The 20,992-nt window shown below is 47.0% G+C and overlaps 1 protein-coding gene across 2 annotated transcripts in view; it reads right to left on the bottom strand.

Annotated features, from left to right (window-relative positions):
- Nucleotides 1-20,992, bottom strand: part of LOC145359847 (RING finger protein 214-like) — a 44,506-nt gene that overhangs the window by 4,055 nt on the left and 19,459 nt on the right. For both annotated transcript variants that reach the window (XM_080214641.1, XM_080214643.1), the window contains exons 8-14: nt 18,561-18,657; nt 16,545-16,633; nt 12,330-12,411; nt 7,741-7,845; nt 5,907-6,160; nt 2,492-2,606; nt 1,410-1,550 (exon numbers count right to left, since the gene is read on the bottom strand). In XM_080214641.1, the coding sequence (XP_080070767.1) occupies nt 1,410-1,550; nt 2,492-2,606; nt 5,907-6,160; nt 7,741-7,845; nt 12,330-12,411; nt 16,545-16,633; nt 18,561-18,657 (883 nt within the window). The remainder of the gene's footprint in view (nt 1-1,409; nt 1,551-2,491; nt 2,607-5,906; nt 6,161-7,740; nt 7,846-12,329; nt 12,412-16,544; nt 16,634-18,560; nt 18,658-20,992) is intronic.

The raw sequence follows: 20,992 nt of genomic DNA, 5'->3' as shown, positions 1-20,992 counted from the left end.
TAAACATTTAGACAGTACATCCCTGATCGTAGACTCCCCAACCAGCAGACTTGCTCCTGTAACGATCGGAAAGCCCCCCTGCCACCGTCGGAAAGAGTTCTGTAACAATTAGAAATAGTTCTGTAATAATCAGAAACAGTCCCTTAACAATTAGGAATAGTTCTGTTCTCGATTCCCTTTCTGTACCCCTGATTGTCTTGCAAACTTTGATCAAATCACCCCACAATCTGCTAAATTCCAGGAAAAACAAGACTAGTTTGTGTAAATCTACTGTTAATGTACAATTAAAACGAAGAGGCAGTCAGTGCAGGGTCACTGTCTGTTTTCGTTGTATGAATTAGCACCCAATTTCTGTATTTCACAGCTTCTCCTTGCCCGATTTCACCACAATATATTCAACTCTTTCACTAACACACACACCTAAATCCTAATTATCCGCCTGACATCCAACTCGCCACAGCATCAACAACAACATCATGACACTAACGCTTAATCAAACCTCTCATTTGGATTCTAACCGAGACGTGTAGCTCTCCCAACTCTGCTGATCCAGTAACTCAACAGGGCATTTGGGAAGAGTGGGTGGGAAAATCTCTAACTTGTTAGAAACACGTTGGTTCAAACGTTTCCTGTAATTTTCACATGGCGGGGGGGGGGGAAAGGTGTGGGTAACACTGGGCCAGTGAACCCCAAAAGGACAGTGTTGGTGGTTGCTGTACTGTTAGGTCCTCCGCCCCTCACCCCTCCCATATCAATTCAATGCCAACCTACACCTGTCAATCAAAGCAGCCCAGCAGAGCTTTTTTTTCAAAATTCTCAGGGACATCAGCAGCCCTTTTACGTTTAATGAGCCGGACATTTCAAAACATCTTCAGGCCATGACAACTATACACACCCTTCTGTCCTTCCAGGGCATTTACACTGACCCCAGCAATTCACGACTCACGCAATTTGGGTTAAGCTTCGAGCTGCAGCCAAAAACGGCTGAGTTTTATTTTAAGCTTATCTATTAGTGTCACAAGTAGGCTTACATTAACACTGCAATGAAGTTACTGTGAAAATCCCCTATTCGCGTCTGTTCAGGTATAATGAGGGAGAATTTAGCATGGGCAATGCACTTAACCAGCACATCTTTCAGACTGTGGGAGGAAACCCATGCAGACACGGGGAGAACGTGCAGATTCCGCACAGACAGTGACCCAAGCCGGGAATTGAACCCAGGTCCCTGGCGCTCTGAGGCAGCAGTGCTATCCATTGAGCCACAGCTCCTATCTCGCTCCAGGATGCGCCCATCATTCTTCAAGATCTGCCGAGTTCAGCCCAGTGTCTCTTGGGCCAGAGACAGTCAGTACAAAACACAGAGCAGGGAAAGAAAATTTCCCTTAATGAAGGCAAGAGAATTTACTAACCATCACTGGACTCTCTTGGTATGAAGTCTGGGCTCCAGAGCTGTTGTTCGGCATGACCAGGTAAGGGCTGGTCTGAGAAGTTGCCAGTGGGAAGTGTCCAGGTGCCATAACAGAGCCTCGAAGTAGATGCATTGGTTGTGCCTGGCAAGAATGATGGGGGAAAAAAAAATACATTTTAAATTTACATTCATTAACGTTAGAAGTGCCTGCTATCAGTTTTTTATGCCATTCCAGCCCCTTGCAACATACGACAAATCTGCTGTGTTTTAGCTTGCGGGTTTCACATTGGGATTTAAATACCCATCGCTCTTCACGCGATCTCTACTCTGGCACTGCCACTCAAGCAGAGTTACTGGGAGCTATCCACTTCCGCAACTTGATGAAACTTTAAAGTTCTATTAGTAGTGGATTCCAATCCCTGTAATACAGCAGCACTAATACAGAAAATTCCTCCTTTAAAAATGTTCAGAGAATCAAAGGGAACAGTTCCATTGGTCCAATTTGAGGCACTGTGCGCTATTAAGCATAGAACCCCGACGGAACAGAAAGAGGCTATTTGGCCCACCGAGCCTGAACTGACAACCATCCCACCCAGGCTCTATCCCCATAACCCCACATATTCACCCACTAATCCCCCTGACATTATGGGCATTTCAGCATGGCCAATCCACCTAACCCGCACATCTTTAGACTGTAGGTTTATTTGGAATCATGAGCTTTCGGAGCACTACTCCTTCATCAGACACTCATCTGAAGGAGCAGCGCACCAAAAGCTCGTGGTTCCAAATAAACCTGTTGGACTTTAATCTGGTGTTGTCAGATTCCTTTCTGTGCCCACCCCAGCCAGCATCATCTCTGGATTGTGGGAAGAAACCGGAGCTTCCGGAGGAAACCCACACAGACACGGGGAGAATGTGCAAACTCCATACAGGCAGTGACCCAAGGCCGGAATCGAACCCTGGTCCCTGGTGCTGTGAAGCTGCAGTGCTAACCACTGTGCCACCATGCCACCCATAATCAAACATTGGCTTTCTCACTTGCATGCTAAGTGCTCAGTTTCAGTTTCAATGTTTGACACCTACCTGTTCGGTTTCCACCAGTCTCTCAGCCACCTGATGGATGAGTTCATCGACGGAAAGGCCAGCAATAGTTCCACGTGAGTTCTTAATCTGCTGGAGGATGTGGGTAAGTTGGGCCCTGGTACAAAGGAAGAGAAAAGGAAAAGGAAATTTGACATATCAGTTACAACTCTCACCAACTTCTACAGGTGCACCACAGAAAGCATTCTTTCTGGTTGTAACACAGCTTGGTATGGCTCCTTCTCTGCCCAAGACTGCAAGGAATTACAAAAGGTCGTGAATGTAGCCCAGTCCATCACTTAGATCAGCCTCCCATCCATTGACACTGTCTACACTTCCTACTGCCTCGGCAAAGCAGCCAGCATAATTAAGGATCCCAAGCACCCCAGACATACTCTCTTCCACCTTCTTCCATCGGGAAAAATATATAAAAGCCTGAGGTCACGTACCAACCGACTCAAGAACAGCTTCTTCCCTGCTGCCATTAAACTTTTGAATGGACCTACCTTGCATTAAGTTGATCTTTCTCTACACCCTAGCTATGACTGTAACACTACATTCTGCACCTTCTCCTTTCCTTCTCTATGTACGGTATGCTCTGTCTGTATACAGAGCAAGAAATAATACTTTTCACTGTATACCAGTAGATGTGACAATAATAAATCAAATCAAAAATAAATAACCAGGTGCTGGTTAGTCACAGAATGGAACAACCCGGAAGGTGCCGTTTCAGCACACCATGCTCGTGCTGGCTCCTTGAGAGGGCAATCGTAGGATCTCTACAGCGTAGAACCCACAGACTCTCCCAGAGATCATCTTTCCCAGGCCCTCTCCTCCGTCCTATCTGCGTAACCCCATACATTTAACATGGCCAATCCACCTAACCTGCACATCTTTGGACCGTGGATGGAAACCCACGCAGACACGGGGAGAATGTGCAAACTCCACACAGACAGTCACCCAAAGCCAGAATCGAACCCGGGTCCCTGGCGCAGTGAGGCAGCGGTGCTAACCTCTGTGCCACCCACTCCACTGCTCTCTCTCAACACAACCAAAGGTGTACAGGATAGGTTGACTGGCCATGCTAAATTGACCCTAGTGTCAGGGAGATTAGCAGAATAAATTGCCAGAGATAATAGCAGACGCAGACAATTGGGAGTAGCTTAGGGGTTTTTAAAAAAAAGGGCAGCATGGACAAGTTGGGCCGAAGGGCCTGTTTAACATAAGAACATAAGAAATAGGAGCAGGAGTAGGCCATCTAGCCCTTCGAGCCTGCCCCGCCATTCAATAAGATCATGGCTGATCTGTCGTGGCTCAGTTCCACTTTCCCACCCTCTCCCCATAACCCTTAATCCCCTCTCCTATCAAAAACCCATCAACCCGCGTCTTAAAAATATTTAGCGAGGCAGCCTCCACCACTTCAATGGGTAGAGAATTCCAGAGATTCACCACCCTTTGAGTGAAGAAGTTCCTCCTCAACTCCGTTCTAAACCGCCCCCCCTTTATCTTGAGGCTGTGCCCCCTAGTCCTACTGTCTTTTTTGAGCAGGAAGAGTCTCTCCATCTCTATCCTATCCATTCCATTCATCATCTTATACGTCTCAATGAGATCTCCCCTCATTCTTCTAAACTCTAACGAGTACAAGCCTAGTTTATTCAGCCTCTCCTCATAGCTCAACCCCCTCAACTCCGGTATCAGCCTAGTAAACCTCCTCTGCACTCCCTCCAAGGCCAAAATATCTTTGCGCAGGTACGGCGCCCAAAACTGCACACAGTACTCCAGCTGCGGCCTCACCAATGCCCTATACAGCTGCAGCAAGACCTCCCTACTTTTATATTCAATCCCCCTCGCTATGAAGGCCAGCATCCCATTTGCCTTCCTGACCACCTGCTGCACCTGCAAGCTGGGTTTTTGCGACTCATGCACAAGGACCCCGAGGTCCCTCTGCACCGTTGCCTGCTGCAGTTTTTCACCACGTAAGTAATAGTCCTTCCTACCATTCTTCCTGCCAAAGTGGACCACCTCACACTTGCCAACATTAAATTCCATTTGCCATTTCCTGGCCCATTCGCCCAGCCTATCTAGATCCTTCTGCAGACTCTCAACACCCTCCGCACAATTTGCCGTTCCCCCAATCTTGGTGTCATCAGCAAATTTCGACACCCTACACTCGGTTCCCTCCTCCAGATCATCTATATAAATGGTAAAAAGCTGAGGCCCCAGCACCGACCCCTGGGGCACTCCACTAGTCACCAACCGCCAATCCGAATAGCACCCGTTGACCCCCACTCTCTGCCTCCTATTTGACAACCAATCCTCTATCCACGCTAACACCCTACCCCCAACTCCATGTCCCTCGACCTTCTGCAATAACCTCTTGTGAGGTACTTTGTCAAACGCCTTCTGAAAATCCAGAAAGACCACATCCACCGGCTCTCCTCTATCCACCGCCCTAGACACATCCTCATAGAACTCCAGTAAATTTGTCAGACACGACTTCCCCTTAATGAAACCGTGCTGCGTCTGCTCTATCAAGCAATTCCCTTCAAGATGCCTCGCAATTTCCTCCTTAATGACGGATTCTAACATTTTACCTACCACAGACGTTAAACTAACCGGCCTATAATTCCCCGCCTTTTGCCTGGCACCCTTCTTAAACAACGGCGTAACATTAGCCATTTTCCAATCTTCTGGCACTTCCCCGGAATCCAGCGACGTCTGGAAAATAACCACCAAGGCATCCACTATCACCTCCGCCATTTCTTTCAGAACCCTCGGATGCATTCCATCCGGTCCTGGGGACTTGTCCACAATCAGCCCCTCCAGTCTGTCAAGCACCGCCTCTCTAGTAACAGTAATGTCATTAAGACCCTCCAGTCCTACCACCTTTCCATCGCTAACACCCGGCAAATTATTCACGTCCTCCTCCGTGAAGACAGAAACAAAAAAGTTATTCAATACCTTAGCCATATCCCCATCCCCTACCACTAGGTCCCCTTTCTCATCCTCTAAAGGACCAACGTTCACCCTAGCCAGCCTCTTCCTTTTTATATATTTATAAAAACTCTTGCTTTCCTTTTTTATATTAAGCGCTAGCCCAGCTTCATAGTAGCTTTTCATGCTGTAAACCTCTATGATTCTTTTTGAGGGTTGCAGGAATAGCTCTGAGTGGGATGGTGGTACAAACTTGATGGGCCAAATGGCTTCCTCCTGTACTATTGGGATTCTATGATAACCCTGCAATCTTTTGCCCCTCCAATCATTCATTTGATGTCCTCCTGACACACAGCTCACCGGCTGGGAGCAGACAGGGGGTAAATTCTAAGTCGTCACAATCTTTCCAGTGCATTTGATGTGACTCAAACCAAACAGCATACAGGGCGGAGTGCTTCGAACCGCGGGTTCGAGAACAGCGTACCTATTGGAATTAGGGAATCTTGCCTCCAGTTTCTCCAGGAGTTTCTCCAGTTTGCTGGCAGGGTGAGAGGCAGGCGGTGCGTTGCGGACAGCAAACTCCGACTGTGCCCCCAGGCCGGGCAGGAAACTTGTAGCTGGAAAACTCACCGGGTAAGCTCCTGCTGCATGTGAAGGCACCGTGGAATGTACGTTACTGGGGAAAAATGGAGGTAACATGGGAGGAGCTTGCCACGTTCTCTGAAGCACTAGGTCAGGCTGGCAGTTCAAAACAGGAAACAAAAAGCAGAGAATTAGGAGAATGTTCATGTTCGGCCACGAGGCAGAACCGAGTCATTATCTCGACAGAAACAATACATCTCTACAATAGCAACAACAGCAGTGAACGGAACTGGTCAAACACTGAAAATATTGCAAACGGCTACAGCCTGTTTATGATGGTGCTCTGAAAATTACAGTTTCAGATGGAATAATGGCGAGTGAGCACAGGAATTTCACATGGACGTGTTAAATGTTCTGATGGGAGTTACAACAGGAAAGCAGCAAAGTTCTCTGAGCACGTTTGGGGCCAGTGTGTTTTTCCAAAGTGACAAAATTGCCTGAACAAATGGATGAGGGGTGTGTGTGTGTGTGTGTGTGTGTGTGTGTGTTTGGGGATATGGGTCTGTGCGTGTGTGTGTGTTTGCCTACATGCGCGAATCGGGGTATAGGTCTGTGTGTTGGGGCGTGAGTCTGTGTGTCGGGTGTGTGTGTGTATGAGAGTGTGTGCATGGGTCTGTGACGGGTATATGTGTCGGGTGTGTGTGTGTGTGTGGTCAGTGGGCGCGTGCTTGGGCAATTCTGCTCATATTGAGCAAAATAAGATTATATTCTCTGGAGATTGGAAGAATAATTTCATGGAAACGTATAAAACTCTCGGGGAGCTTGGTAAGAAGATGTTAAGACGCTCCTTCCCCAACTGGCTGAAGAATTTAGAACTATAGGTCACAGGTTCAAGATAAAAGTGTCAGTCATTTTGGAGCGAGATGAGGGTTATGAATTTCTGGCATTTTCCACCACAGAGGTTTATGGATGCTCAGTCATGGAGTCTACACAAGACTGACATCAAGTGAACTTTAGATACAAACTGAACCTGGAATATATGGAAAATGAAGTTGATGCTGCGTGGAAGTTCGACCACGATCTTACTGAATGGCAGTGCAGATTCAAGGGACGAAATGATCTACTCCTGATCCTATTCCCGATAATCTTAAACACAAAATCATGCAGATGCTGGAAATGAGGAATTAAAAACAGGAAGTGCCGGCTAAACTCTCAGCAGGGCTGGGCAGGATCTGGAGAGAGAGAAGTAGTGTTAACATTTCCAGAAAATATTAACTCCGTCTCTCCACAGATGTAGCCAGGCTTGCTGAGCTTTTCCAGCAAGCCTGTACATTATATTCTTTAGCTTTCCTGGCAGCAAGCTGTGGAAATGACAAACGCTGTTGCTTTCAGAGTTGCCGAGTAGTGTCCCTATCACACTCACCCTGGCAATTTTGTTCTTGAGTTTTTTTTTTGAAAGAGAAAGTACTGCCAAAGGAAGGAAAACTGGTCTTCAACGTGTGAAACTATTATACAGCAGCATTGTTGTATAATATGCAGGCTGTTTTTGTGTGGCTGTGTATTCTTCACATCCCCGTTCGCTGTGCACTAAATTACCGCATGTTTCGCAAAGACCTCAGTTAATGAATTAATTTGTTACAGTGTTTAAATCTGGAGGGGATCCTAGTTATGTTCGCATTCAGCTATTTTTCCACTTGTCGAGCTGCGTTACAAGGCTATAAAGTATTGTAACTTACCAGCACTGCGGGAGGAGCGGGTGGTAGTGTCGGTAACTGTATATGAGGAAGACTACTCAACTTTGTCCCATTCTTCACCATCTGAATGTGACCATTGTATTGATTCTGTAGGCAGGGTTCACAAGAACAAGCTACATCACATTGAGCATAGTTACTTATTGGTATCATTAAGTTAAAGTTTTTAAAGTTTATTAGTCACAAGTAGGCTTATGTTAACATTGCAATGAAGTTACGGCAAAAATCTCCTTGTCGCCACACTCTGGTGCGTGTTCGGATACACCGAGGGAGCATTTGGCGTGGCCAATCCACCTAATCTTTCAGACTGTGGGAGGAAACCGGAGCACCCGGACGAGACCCACGCAGACACGGGGAGACTCTGCACAGACAATGACCCAAGCCGGGAATCGATCCCAGCTCGCTGGCACTGTGAGGCAGCAGTGTGGGGCAGGCAATGGCCTGGTGGTATTGTATTTGGACCATTAATCCAGAAACTCTGCTAACGTTCTGGAGTTCGAATCCCGCCACAGCAGATGGTGGAATTCGAATTAAATCAAAAAAAAGTCCACTCGAGTGCACACACGAAGCCCTCAGTTTAACACCTCATCTGACAAACGGCATCGCAGACAGTGCTGCACTCCAACTATTCCTGCTCCTGACCCACATGCATGCCCACACACAACGGAGAGTCAGCCTAGATTTGTATACTTCAAACGTAGAAGCAAATGATGGTAACTGGATTACCACGCCAGAGAGTCGGGCTAACAGACTGGGGACGCGGGTTCAAATCCCACCGCAACCGGAGGTGGAATTTCAATTCAGAAATCTGGAATTACGAAGGCAGTTCTCAGTAATGGTGAAGAGAGACTAAATAGACTGGGTCTGTACTCGTTGGAGTTTAGAAGGCTGAGGGGGGATCTTATAGAGACGTATAAGATAATGAAGGGGATAGATAGGGTAGGGGTAGAGAGATTCTTCCCGCTTAGAAAGAATAGCAGGACTAGAGGGCACAGCCTCAAGATAAGGGGGGGGCAGTTTAGATCAGAGTTGAGGAGGAACTTCTTCACTCAAAAGGGTGGTGAATCTCTGGAATTCTCTGCCCGTTGAAGTGGTGGAGGCTGCCTCGCTAAATATATTTAAGACACGGGCAGATATATTTCTGATAGACAAGGGAATTACGGGTTATGGGGAGAAAGCGGGAAAGTGGAACTGATCCACTTCAGATCAGCCATCAAGGGCTCGAAGGGCTAGATAGCTTACTCCTGCTCCTATTACTTATGTTCTTATGACCATGACAACCATCATGGTTAAAAAAAAAACCAGCTAGCTTGGGGAAGGAAAATCAGTCATTGTTATCTGATCTGGGCTATGTATGACACACGTGATCGACTTTAAGCCACCCTCTGAAATTGGCCGAGAAAGCCACTCAGTTGTAGTAACAAACACTGGCCTTGCCAGCAACGCGCAGGTCCCGTGAAAGAACAGAGATTTAAAAAAAGGGTCCCGGGAACAAGAGCGGATTCCACATCAAAGTTGGGTTATTCTCCCTAAAGCACTGAAGGTTAAATGGAGATTTGATTAGAGTCATGGAGGTCCACAGCAGAGAAATGGGCCATTTGGCACAATCTGTCCATGCCACCCTTTTTTTAAAGCTACTAAGCTATTCCAATTGTCCACATTTGGCCCCTATCCCTCTATACCCATTTTACTCAGGTAACTGTCCAAATGCTTTGTAAAAGACAAAATTGTATCCGCCTCCACTACTACCTCTGGCAGCTCGGTCCAGACGTTCATCGCCTTCTGTGTGAAAAAATTCTGGACCTTTTTGTATCTCTCCCCTCTCACCTTAAACCTATGCCTTCTAGTTTTAGACTCCCTTACCTTTGGGAAAAGATACTGACTATCTTGCTGATCTATACCTCTCATTATTTTATAGATCTGTGTAAGATCAACCTTAAGCCTCCTGCGCTCCAGGGGAAAAAGTCCCAACCTATCCAGCTTCTCCTTGTAACTCAAACCATCAATTCCCGGTAGCATCCTAGTAAATCTTTTCTGTTCTCTGTCTAGTTTAATAATACCCTTGCTATAATAGATGCTGAAAATCAAGTGCTCAAACTCACAGATGATTCTGATAAGAGGAAATGTGGAGAAACAGACTCCTTGGCAGTCATGGGAAACACACAGATGACTGGCAAAAGAACAAACCTTTAGAATCACAGAATTCCTGCACTGCAAAGAGGGCCATTCGGCCCATCAAGCCTACACTGATAACAATCCCACCATAACAACACCCAAGTACTATCCCCATAACCTCATGTATTTACTCTTCTAATCTCCCTGACACTAAGGAACAATTTAGCATGGCCAATCAACCTGACCCACACATCCTTGGAACATGGGAGGAAACTGGAGCACCCGGAAGAAACCCACGCAGACACGGGGAGAATGTGCAAACTCCACACAGACATTGACCTGAGACCAGAATTGAACCCAGGTCCCTGGCGCTGTGAGGCTGCAGTGCTAACCTCAGTGCCGCCTCTTTGGCTTTGACATCGCAAGTTGCTGGGATCCGGAACGTGTTTCCAGAAAAGGCACTGAAATGCGATCCAATAACTTCCAACAGAAAACTGGATAGAGGCTCAAAGGGGAACAAATGTCTTTGAGAAAGAATGACGATTGGATAGTTCTTTTCAAAGAGCTAGCATGGTGGGCTGAATGGCCACTTTCTGCACTGTGTCATTGTAACTCTGTGACTCGGGAGGCAAGGGTGTTATTCCCCGAGGCACTGCTGACAGGCAATAACAGCAAAGATCAGTATCCTCGCTTCGCCTCCCACAAGACAACCAGCAATTAGTCAGACTCGGGATCCCTCGCAGGTAGAAACCAGCCAGATTAGTAGAAGAAAGTGAAGGAGACGTTTGATGCCCTTAACCGCCCGCAGCAGATGGAACACTTAGTACTTACAGGAAGGATTCCCCATCTAGTGGCCAGATGGCGTATTTACCAAAACACTTCGCTCTGGAGCAAATTAATAAAAGTTGGAGGCACGGGGGATGAGGAGAAAATGCAAAGTGCTGAAAAACACAGGACAGAACAGCTGGAAATACACCAAGAGGATGTCAGCAGTTAGAATCCCACTAATGTGCAGAAGGCAGCAATTCAGCCCATTGAGTCTGTACTGACTCTCCAAAAATGCATCCCAACCAAGGCTTCCCCTCCACCCTATCCCCACAATCCCGCACATTTCCCACGCTGAGCCGCCTAACCTAAACCTCTTTGGACACTAAGGCCCAACTTAGCGTGGCCGATCCCCCAACTCTCGCTTCTTTGGAGTGTGGGAGGAAACTGGAGCACCCGAAGGGAACCCACGTTCAAAGAGAAAGGCAGTCCTCGCTGTTTCAGGTGAAGTTTTCGGAAGGATCCTGGATCAAATTAAGGAAGAACCAGATAGAAAACAAACAAAAGATAAAAGGAAAACTGCAAATTTAAAAATCCTTTGCCATCATTCACAGCTCCCGGGTCCTGGGTTCGATTCCTGGCTCGGGTCACTGTCTGTCTGGAGTTTGCACACTCTCCTCGTGTCTGCAAGGGTTTCCTCTGGGTACTCTGGTTTCCTCCCACAGTCCAAAGATGTGCGGGTTAGGTTGATTGGCCATGCCAAGAAATTGCCCCTTAGTATCCAGGGATGTGTAGGTTAGAGGCATTAATGGGTATAATATGTAGGGATATGGGGGCAGGGCCTGGGTAGGATTGTGTTTGGTGCAGACTCAATGGGCCGAAGGGCCTCTTTCTGCACTGCTGGGTTCTATGATTCTATGATCATGATAAGGAGCACAATCTAAAACACAAAACTCTTAGGCAGCACGGTGGCACAGTGGTGAGCACTGCTACCTCACAGCGCCAGGGACCCAGGTTCAATTCCGGCCTTGGGTGACTGCCTGCGTGAAGTTTGAACGTTCTCCTTGTGCCTGCGTGGGTTTCCTCCGGGTGTTCTGGTTTCCAAAGTTGTGTAGGATTGGCCATGGTAAATTGGCCTGTAGTGTCCAAAGATGCATAAGTTAGGTGAATTAGCCATGGTAAATTGTCCCCAGATAAATAATTATGACTTGAGATGTATAGGTTAAGGGAATTAATGTGGGGTGGTGGGGTGGTGGTGAGGATAATGCTCAATTGAAGGGTCAGTGCAGACCTGATGGGCCAAATGGTTTCCTTCTGCACTCTTGAGATTCTATTCTACGATTCTCTTCATTAATGTAGGATTAAAATTAATCGGCTGTCATTACGGTGTCTCTGAATGTTTAGTGAATTAGCTGCCAAATTCTTCATTTCGCTGCTTCTCTTTGCTCCATGTCACTACAATCTATTCAGTTTGTGGTCTATGAAAGGCACTATATAAATGCAACTCTTTTGTTCTTTTTCCGTACATGCTGGAACATTCCAGCGAGCCTCGATTTAGCAACACAGATAAGGTGTCACAACATTCACTGCCCCACTGTCAGTGCAGGCTTGGTGTACACAGGAATTGTTCTATTCCCATTCCCAATTTGGCAGTTGCAAGACAATGCCTCCCCACAGCACGGTTAAAGCCTTACATTTATATTCTCCTTTTGTTCCTTGATGTCTTTCTGTCTTTCCTGCCATTTCAGCACAAGGTTTGAGCTTCCTGGAACCGAGCTAAACAAAACAAGAATGGACATGTGAAACACGGGGTGGAAGCATCTTGAAGGACCAAAGGTCTCGTCCTTTGGTTGGTGAAAGACCCAGGATGGCGCCCCCCCCCAACACCCAAATACAGGTCAATCCGGCAGTAGCAAGGCCACTGAAAGGTCATCCACTGGAATCAAGACCCCAGAGGCTCCACCCAGCCAGAGCTGCCAGCCAATCAGAGGTCAGCAGCTCTCATGCTCAGCAGCACCGCCAAAGAGGTTGTGGTTGCCACTGGAATGACAATTCCCAACCCCCGCCATTCCCCCTTCTCTCCGCGCACCCCCATCTCCCCAGATCCCAGGATTGCTACACCCACCCCCTCCCCATCGAATCCCAGGGATCAAGGATGAAATTAAGTAATGTGGAACAGGGAGACGGATGTTCCATGGGGAGTAGGGTTTCCAACCCTCCTCCTGGCACCAGGGGAGGTGGCAGCATAGTGGTATTGTCAGTTGCTAGCAATCCAGAGACACAGGTTAATGCTCTGAGGATCGAGTTCCAATCCCAACATGGCAGATGGTGGAATTTGAATTCAATATAAAATCTGGAATTAAGAATCTACTGACAATCATGAAACCATTGTCAATTATCAGAAAAACCCATCTGGTTCACTAATATCCTTTAGGGAAGGAAATCTGTTGTCCTTGCCTGGTCTGACCTACATGTGATTCCAGAGCCACAGCAATGTGGTTGACTCTTAACTGCCCTCTGAAATGCCCTAGCAAGCCAAACAGTTCAAGGGCAATTAGAGATGGGTAATAAATGTTGGCCCAGCCCGTGACAGCCACATCCGGTGGATGAATAAATAAAATGGCAAAGAAAACTTACAAGGAGATTTTAAAACAATATTTAGCTGATGCCAGAGTGAGCTTGGCCAGTTTGACCCATCATCCCACTCACCCTCCACACCCCCAAAACCAGCAAGAAAGGTCCCGGGCACAGGGACCCTGCAGTCAGAATGCAAGAAAGTGGATGGAGAGCAGATTACAACTCCAGGAGAATATTGCAGTCAGGGTGGGGAGGGGAGCAGTGATGTGACTCTTAAAACAAGTGAAATGCCAGAAGTTGAGGTAAAGTGTGAAAGTAGCAGCTGGATACAGATGTGACAGAGGACAAACAAAAGCTCAAGTTGTGACCTGTTTCCAGTATCACTCCATACAATTTGCGGGCAGCACAGTGATTAGCACTGCTGCCTGTTTGCCAGAGACCAGTGTTCAATTCCAGCCTCGGGTGGCTTGTGTGGAGTTTGCACGTTCTCCCCATGTCTGCATGGGTTTCCTCCGGGTGCTACAGTTTCTCCCACAGTCCAAAGATGTACAGGTTAGGTTGATTGGCCATGCTAAATTGCCCCCTTGACTGTGATTTGATTTGATTTATTATCACATGTACTTAGTGAAAAGTATTGCTTTTTGCATACTATACTGACAAAGCACACTGTTAATAGAGAAGGAAACAAGACAGTTACAGTCATAGCTAGGGTGTAGAGAAAAATCAACTTATTGTGAAATAGGTCCATTCAAAAGTCTGACAGCAGCAAGGAAGAAGCTGTTTGTGAGTCGGTTGGTACGTGACCTCAGACTTTTGCATCTTTTTTCTGATGGAAGAGGATGGCAGAGAGAAGGATCAGGTTGCGTGGGATCCTTAATTATGCTGGCTGCTTTGCGGAGGCAGCGGGAAGTACAGACAGAGTCAGTGAACGAGAGGCTGGTTGATGGATTAGCAGGGTAAATACATGGGGTTACGGGGATAGAGTCTGGTTGGGATTGTTGTTGATGCAGACTGAACAGGCCGAATGGCCTCTCTATGCACTGCGGGCGTTCTATGATTCTATGATCACAATTACTGGGCATCGACAGCAAATAGCTGGAAGAGGGGCAGGATTTACATTTATGAACCTCTGTTCACACTCATAATTCATCCAGACAACTCATAAATATTGGCACAAAAAATGTTATTTGAAAATTGTGACAATAAGGAATAATATTTGTGAACAACGATCAGAGACCACACGTGGGATTTAAATCTATCAACTGTATAGTACATTTATGATATATTTTATCATTGTTATTATCTACTGAATTAAAAGTGCGAAAGGTTAAAATGGAGTGTTTTATTCAGTTGTGTCATATTTGACGGCTATCTTCACAGATTGCCCTGTTCCTCAAGTCAATTACTTCCAACTAACTCTTCTAAACACAAGAAAGCATTTAAAGTTAATCTCTCTCACTGAATCTATAATAAATGCAACCAATTAAATAGATCAATATGAAGGGTTAACAGAGTGGATAAGCTGAAGAATGATGTATCACTGACATCAGTTGGTCACATGCTAGACTCTCTTTTTCTCGATATAGCTTAAAGCACCAGAGTCTTACTAGTCTGTCTAGAATCATAGAATCCTGCAGTGTAAAAGGAGGCCATTCTGCCCATCTAGTCTTCACCTACCACAATCCCACTCAGGCCCTATCCCCATAACCCCAAGTATTTATCTTAGCTAGTCCCCTTGACACTAAGGGACAATTTAGCATGGCCAATCCACCTAAACCCCACGTCTTTGGACTGTGGGAGGACACCAGGCTTTCCGGAAGAAACCCACCCAGACACAGAGAGAATGTGCAAAACCCACATAAACGGTGACCCAAGCCAGGATTCGAACCCGGGTCCCTGGCGCTGTGAGGCAGCAATGCTAACCACTGTGCCACCGTGCTGCCCCAAGGGGAGACGTGTCATGCACATCATAGAACAAAACTTCAGAACCATAGAATTCCTACAGTGCAGGTAGAGGCCATTCCGACCATCAAGTCTGCACTGACTCACCGAAAGAGCAACCCATCCATGCCCTCCCCTCCGTCCTATCCCTGTAACTTCACACCATTTACCATGGCTAATCCACCTAACCTGCACATCTTTGGACATCAAGGGGCAATTTAACATGGATAATCCAGCTTATCTACACATCCTTGGACTGCTGGAGGAAACCGGAGCGCCCAGAGGAAACCCATGCAGACATGGGGAGAACATGCAAACACCTGAGGCTGGAGTTGAGCCCGGGTGTCTGACGCTATGAGGCAACAGAGCTAACCACTGTGCCACTCAGTAACCAAGAATCATACCAAGAGTCCACAAGTCACAGGGACTAATCGAACAGTCTCGATTACCATTATCCGTGATATAATTTTTCATAGAATGCCGTTACATCAATTCTGCCCAGGGAGAGAGCAGGGCTGGAAGCCAAAGCAGGCGAGTGAGGGGTGCCTCTCAGCAACTGCCCCCCTCCCCCCAATACCCAGTCCCTCAGTCAGGCACAGTGTCTTTGGTCAAAGGGGTATTTCCGCCCCTAACCCACCAGGGTGGCAGGCACAGGTTCATCTGGCTCACTGTGCGCCATACAGACAAACCATACCGTTTATAGAGAAGGAAACGAGAGAAGGAAACGGGTATTAGCCTCCCAGGAGCTGGGCTAATACCCGTGGCGGTGGAATGAGACCCTTAAATAGTCATTAATTGGCCACAAGGGTCTCCCTCGGTGACAGGACAGGAAGGTCGAACACGGTACTCTTGCCCAGGGCCAGGATCCTGGGAGAAAATAGCAGGATTCAGACATGACATCAGTCTGCCAATGTAAAGGCACTTCCTGCTTCCATGCTCACCACCAACGAGACCAGAAGGTTCCACCTATTACTTCTGGTGGTTGCTCACTGAGGTGCAAAGAGGGCTGTGCAAAGAAAAACTGCGGTGGCCTCGGTGAGGCTCAGATACTCCAAAGAAAGAGATGAAAAAGAAATGCATTTTGGCTGAAGTAATCCAAATCTCGGAAACTGTCTCTGAAAACTCTCTGAAAATCCCTAATGATGTTGAGCAAAGCCCTAAACTTGAAATAAAAAGAATTGGAGGGCAGAGAAGGAAGTCAGAAAGGCAGGTTAAAGGGGCAGTGAGAAAAGCAATATAGCACAATTGCCTTTATCAATCAGCTCTCTAAGTTTGCTGGGATTCTGGTCAAATGAATTTCTTGTATTTGCTTTGTCTCCTTGGATCATTTCATTAGGACTAAGCCTGCCTTGATGAGATTACAACCCCGTTTACAATACTTAGACACTGACCTTAAGTTGCAAATCTGTAGTTCTGCCTCATTCATTGCTTTGTCCAACATCATAATAGCAAACTCCTTCTTGCTCTCCAGGGTCTTAACCTGCAACAGCAGAAACATGAATGAGGAATTGTTAAAGGTAAAAATTAAGAACGTGGACACCTTTATTTCCCAGCCTCAGGGAAGGGCGGTACGGTGGCGCAATGGTTAGCACGGCTGCCTTACAGTGCCAAGGACCTGGGTTCAATTCCCAGCTTGGGTCACTGTGCAGACGCCGCACATTCTCCCTGTGTCTGCGTGGGTTTTCTCCGGGTGCTCCGGTTTCCTCCCACACTCCAAAAGATGTGCTGGTTAGGTGCATTGGCCGTGCTAAATTCTCCCTCAGTGTACCCGGACAGGCACAGGAGTGTGATGACTAGGGGATTTTCACTGTAACTTCATTGCAGTGTTACTACTTGTGACTAATTAATAAACTGTAACTTTGGGTGTGCACGGAAGAGTCAGCAGTTACTGCCCATCCCTAGATGCACTCAAGAAGCCAGAAGTAGATCTTCCTCCTGAACTCCTGGAGTCTGTGTGACAAAGGTAGCTTGACAGGCAGAATTTTATACTCCCCCCACCCCACCCCCGGGCGGGAGAAGTAAGCGGAAGTTGGTGGGGGGGGGGGAGCACCTCATTTTCCCACCCAGCTTCAGTCTTTAGGTTGGCGGGAGTAGGAGCCAGTAGAGTGGGAAACAAAGGAAAAAAAGCATCTCGGGTGGGAATGTGGGAGACACCTCAAACGAAAGGCCCCTTATTGAGGTTTAACAATTCACGTGTAGCACCGTTTAAACACAGGCCCATCTTTAAGGAGATTGATGAAACAATTGCCATGTTGGATTGAACTAGCTGGCTCTCACCAAGAGGGGGGGTACTGTTCTCAGTATTATACAGTACAAGGCACTGAATGCAAATTCAAGATCAGCAACGCAAGTGCCCAACATCACTCCCCCGGGAGACGAAATAAGACAAGATCCCAAAATCGTTGCATAGGTTGGTATTTTCCACCCCACCAGTGACATAACAGCAATCCCCATGTTTAACATAAGGAACATCGTTGTAATACATTTGAATTCCATTCTCAGGCCTCATATGCTCAGATCCCTGGTGTAAATTACAACCGGTCGCCCACGGTGGGCACAACTCCCAGAGGAACTCAGGTGAGTTACACTGCTCAGTGAGGAAGAGGGTGGTATGATGGATTCATAGAATCCCTCCAGTGCGGAAGGAGGCCATTCAGCCCATCAAGCCTGAACCCCCACCCACCTTTTAAAAAAACATCTTACCCAGGCCCGAGCACTGTGAGGCAGCACTGTGCTGCCCCGTGGCAAGGAACCACAAAAGGTTGTGAACGTAGCCCAATCCATTCCGCAAACCAGCCTCCCATCCATTGACTCTGTCTACACTTCCCGCTGCCTCGGCAAAGCAGCCAGCATCATTAAGGACCCCACGCACCCCGGACATTCTCTCTTCCACCTTCCTCCGTCAGAAAAAAGATACAAAAGTCTGAGGTCACGTACCAACCGACTCAAGAACAGCTTCTTCCCTGCTGCTGTCAGACTTTTGAATGAACTTACTTTGCATTAAGTTGATCTTTTTCTACACCCTAGCTATGACTGTAACAACAGTACATTCTGCACTCTCTCGTTTCCTTCTCTATAAATGGTATGGTTTGTCTGTATCGTGCACAGAAACAATACTGTATGTTAATACATGTGACAATAATAAATCAAATCAAATTCTAATCAAACTGAACCACGTGAACTTTCATGCACTGGGGCATGAAAGTTCCCAGTGCATTTAAAAATGGCATTCCGATCCTTAAAAAATGAGGGACGCACTCAATCAGAGCCCACCCATCAGCATTACAACGCGGGTCCCAGCCTGGGCTACTGGAGAAAGTGCCAGTCAGTGACACTTCTCCTGCCTGCTGCCGCACTCTGCCAAATGCAGAGAAAACTCTGTCCACAGCCTCAAGAAAGACACCAACCTCAGCTTTCAGCGCACGCTCTGTCTGTTCCAGAATGTTCTTGTTGAGCTCTGTATGCTGACGTCTCAGCTTTGCCAAATCCTCATTCAGCTTCTCCCTGCAATTGGCCAGTCAAACGAGAAGGTTAAAGTGCTACATAATCAACTCTTAACACACGGACCTAACTTTCCCTCAAGACAAAGAATCACAATGTGGGGAAAGGAACAGGCTCACTGGACAGCTCTCTCACAAGGGCTAGCACAGGAAGGAGGGGATCAGCATTCTGCACTGGATCATCTTATGTTGCCAACCCAGCTTCACAGTGGTGTAATTCTGAGTTGATCCCCAACTGCACAAAATTGAGAGTAACATTTGACTGGGGGCCGATCATCTGCGCCAAGATAATTCCATTTATCAAAAAGCACAGGGAAGGAAAACAATTATTCATTTATTCCACACATTATTATAGCGGGATGGTTAGCTCAGTTGGCTGGAAAGCTGGTTCCTGATGTAGAGCGATGCCAACAGCGCAGGTTCAATTCACGTATCGGCTGAGGTTATTCATGAAGGCCCCGCCTTCTCAAACCTTGCCTGAGGTGTGGTGACCTCCCCTCTGGTTTAATCACCACCCATCAGCTCTCCTCCTCAAAGAGAGAGCCACCTCCCTGGAGCGGCACAGTGGTTAGCACTGCTGCCTCACAGCGCTGGGGACCCAGATTTGATACCCGGCTTGTGGAGTTTCCACGGTCTCCCTGTATCTGCGCGGGTTTCCTTCGGGTGCTCCAGTTTCCTCCCACAGTCTGAAAGACGTGCTGGTTAGGTGCTAAATTCTCCCTCGGTGTACCCAAACAGGCAATGGAGTGTGGCAAGTAGGGGATTTTCATGGTAACTTTATTGCAGTGTTAATGTAAGCCTGCTTATGACACTAATGAATAAAATCTTAAAAAAAAGACACTAGCGTCTGGTCATCTGGCACTATGATGACTTGCACGGTGGCACAATGGTTAGCACTGCTGCCTCACAGTGCAAGGGATCCGGTGGCAGGGTAAGTGTGTGCGGTTACAGGATATGGCCTGGGTGGGATTGTGGTCAGTACAGACTTGATGGGTCAAATGGCCTCCTTCTGCACTGTAGGGATTCTAAGATTCTAGGATTATTATATTTAAGACATCTACAACTGTAATGTATTTGCATTTATTCCGACTGGCTGATTGGAGTTCTGTTGTATTAATATATGTACTGGAAGTGATGTAATGAATGTAGTGGGGGAAAGAGAGAGAGCACATGGAAGAGATCCCACACCATTGGCATATTTTACCAAAGTCTGTCCCATGTATCATGTCTGCAACACACAACAAAAACTGGCAACGAGGACTAGGGACGTGTACTTGTTAACCACCCGGAAAGAAGAAATTAACCGAGGAAAAGTCGGAATGATAAAAAGAAAACTTTCTCATGTTAAAAGCAAATTACTGCAGATGCTGGAAACTGAGACCAAAAGAGAAAATGCTGGAAAATCTTAGCAGGTCTGGCAGCATCTGTAAGGAGAGAAAAAAAGAGCTGACGTTTCAAGTCCAGATGACTCGGTCCAGATAAGTCCAGATGACAGCTTTGACAAATTCACCTGGACACAAAACGTCAGCTCTTTTCTCTCCTTACAGATGCTGCCAGACCTGCTGAGATTTTCCAGCGTTTCCTCTTTTGGTTTCAACCTTCACACGTGCTACAGAGACTTAACGGGCTGGGTGGGCATGAGTAAACGATACGCAACAAGCAGATTATACAGCGGGCTGTGATGAATAAGATGTTGAAACTGAAATCAGGTACCTTGTGTGTACGTAAATCGAGGTAGCTGCTGGAAATGCAGGTGTGATGCGGGCATACGGGAAACCTGCTGAAGTGGGAAGAAATGGCAGGAATTTTCAGCCTTGTGGGATCGTTCGATGAAAATCGGGAGCAATGGAGCTCCCATGCCGAGTGCTTTGACTATGCTGTGCCCACTTTCAAAGAATCATAGAATCCTACAGTGCAGAAGGAAGCCATTTGGCCCATCGAGTCTGCACCAACCACAATCCCACCCAGACCCTATCACCATAACCCCACACATTTATCCTAGCTAGTCCCCCTAACACTAAGCACCAATTTAGCATGGCCAATCCACCTAACCCACACATCTTTGGACTGTGGGAGGAAACCGGAGCATCCAGAGGAAACCCACGCAGACACGGGAGAACGTGCAAACTCCACACAGACAGTGACCCAAGCTGGGAATTGAGGATCAAGCACAGGTTGAAGGACTGGGTATTGTCTCCAGCCAGGATAGTTAGCGAGATTTTGCAAGCCCAGGAAAGTCGTGGGAACTACAGATACTGTGACATGAACCCAAGATCCCGGTTGAAGCCGTCCTTGTGTGTGCGGAACCCTCTCTCCACTCACACTGTCTGTATCTTTAA

The sequence above is a fragment of the Carcharhinus amblyrhynchos genome, chromosome 29, assembly GCF_965287045.1.
Source record: "Carcharhinus amblyrhynchos chromosome 29, sCarAmb.v2.hapA, whole genome shotgun sequence".
In the NCBI taxonomy this organism is placed as follows: domain Eukaryota; kingdom Metazoa; phylum Chordata; class Chondrichthyes; order Carcharhiniformes; family Carcharhinidae; genus Carcharhinus; species Carcharhinus amblyrhynchos.
This window is presented reverse-complemented; position numbering and strand designations above follow the sequence as displayed.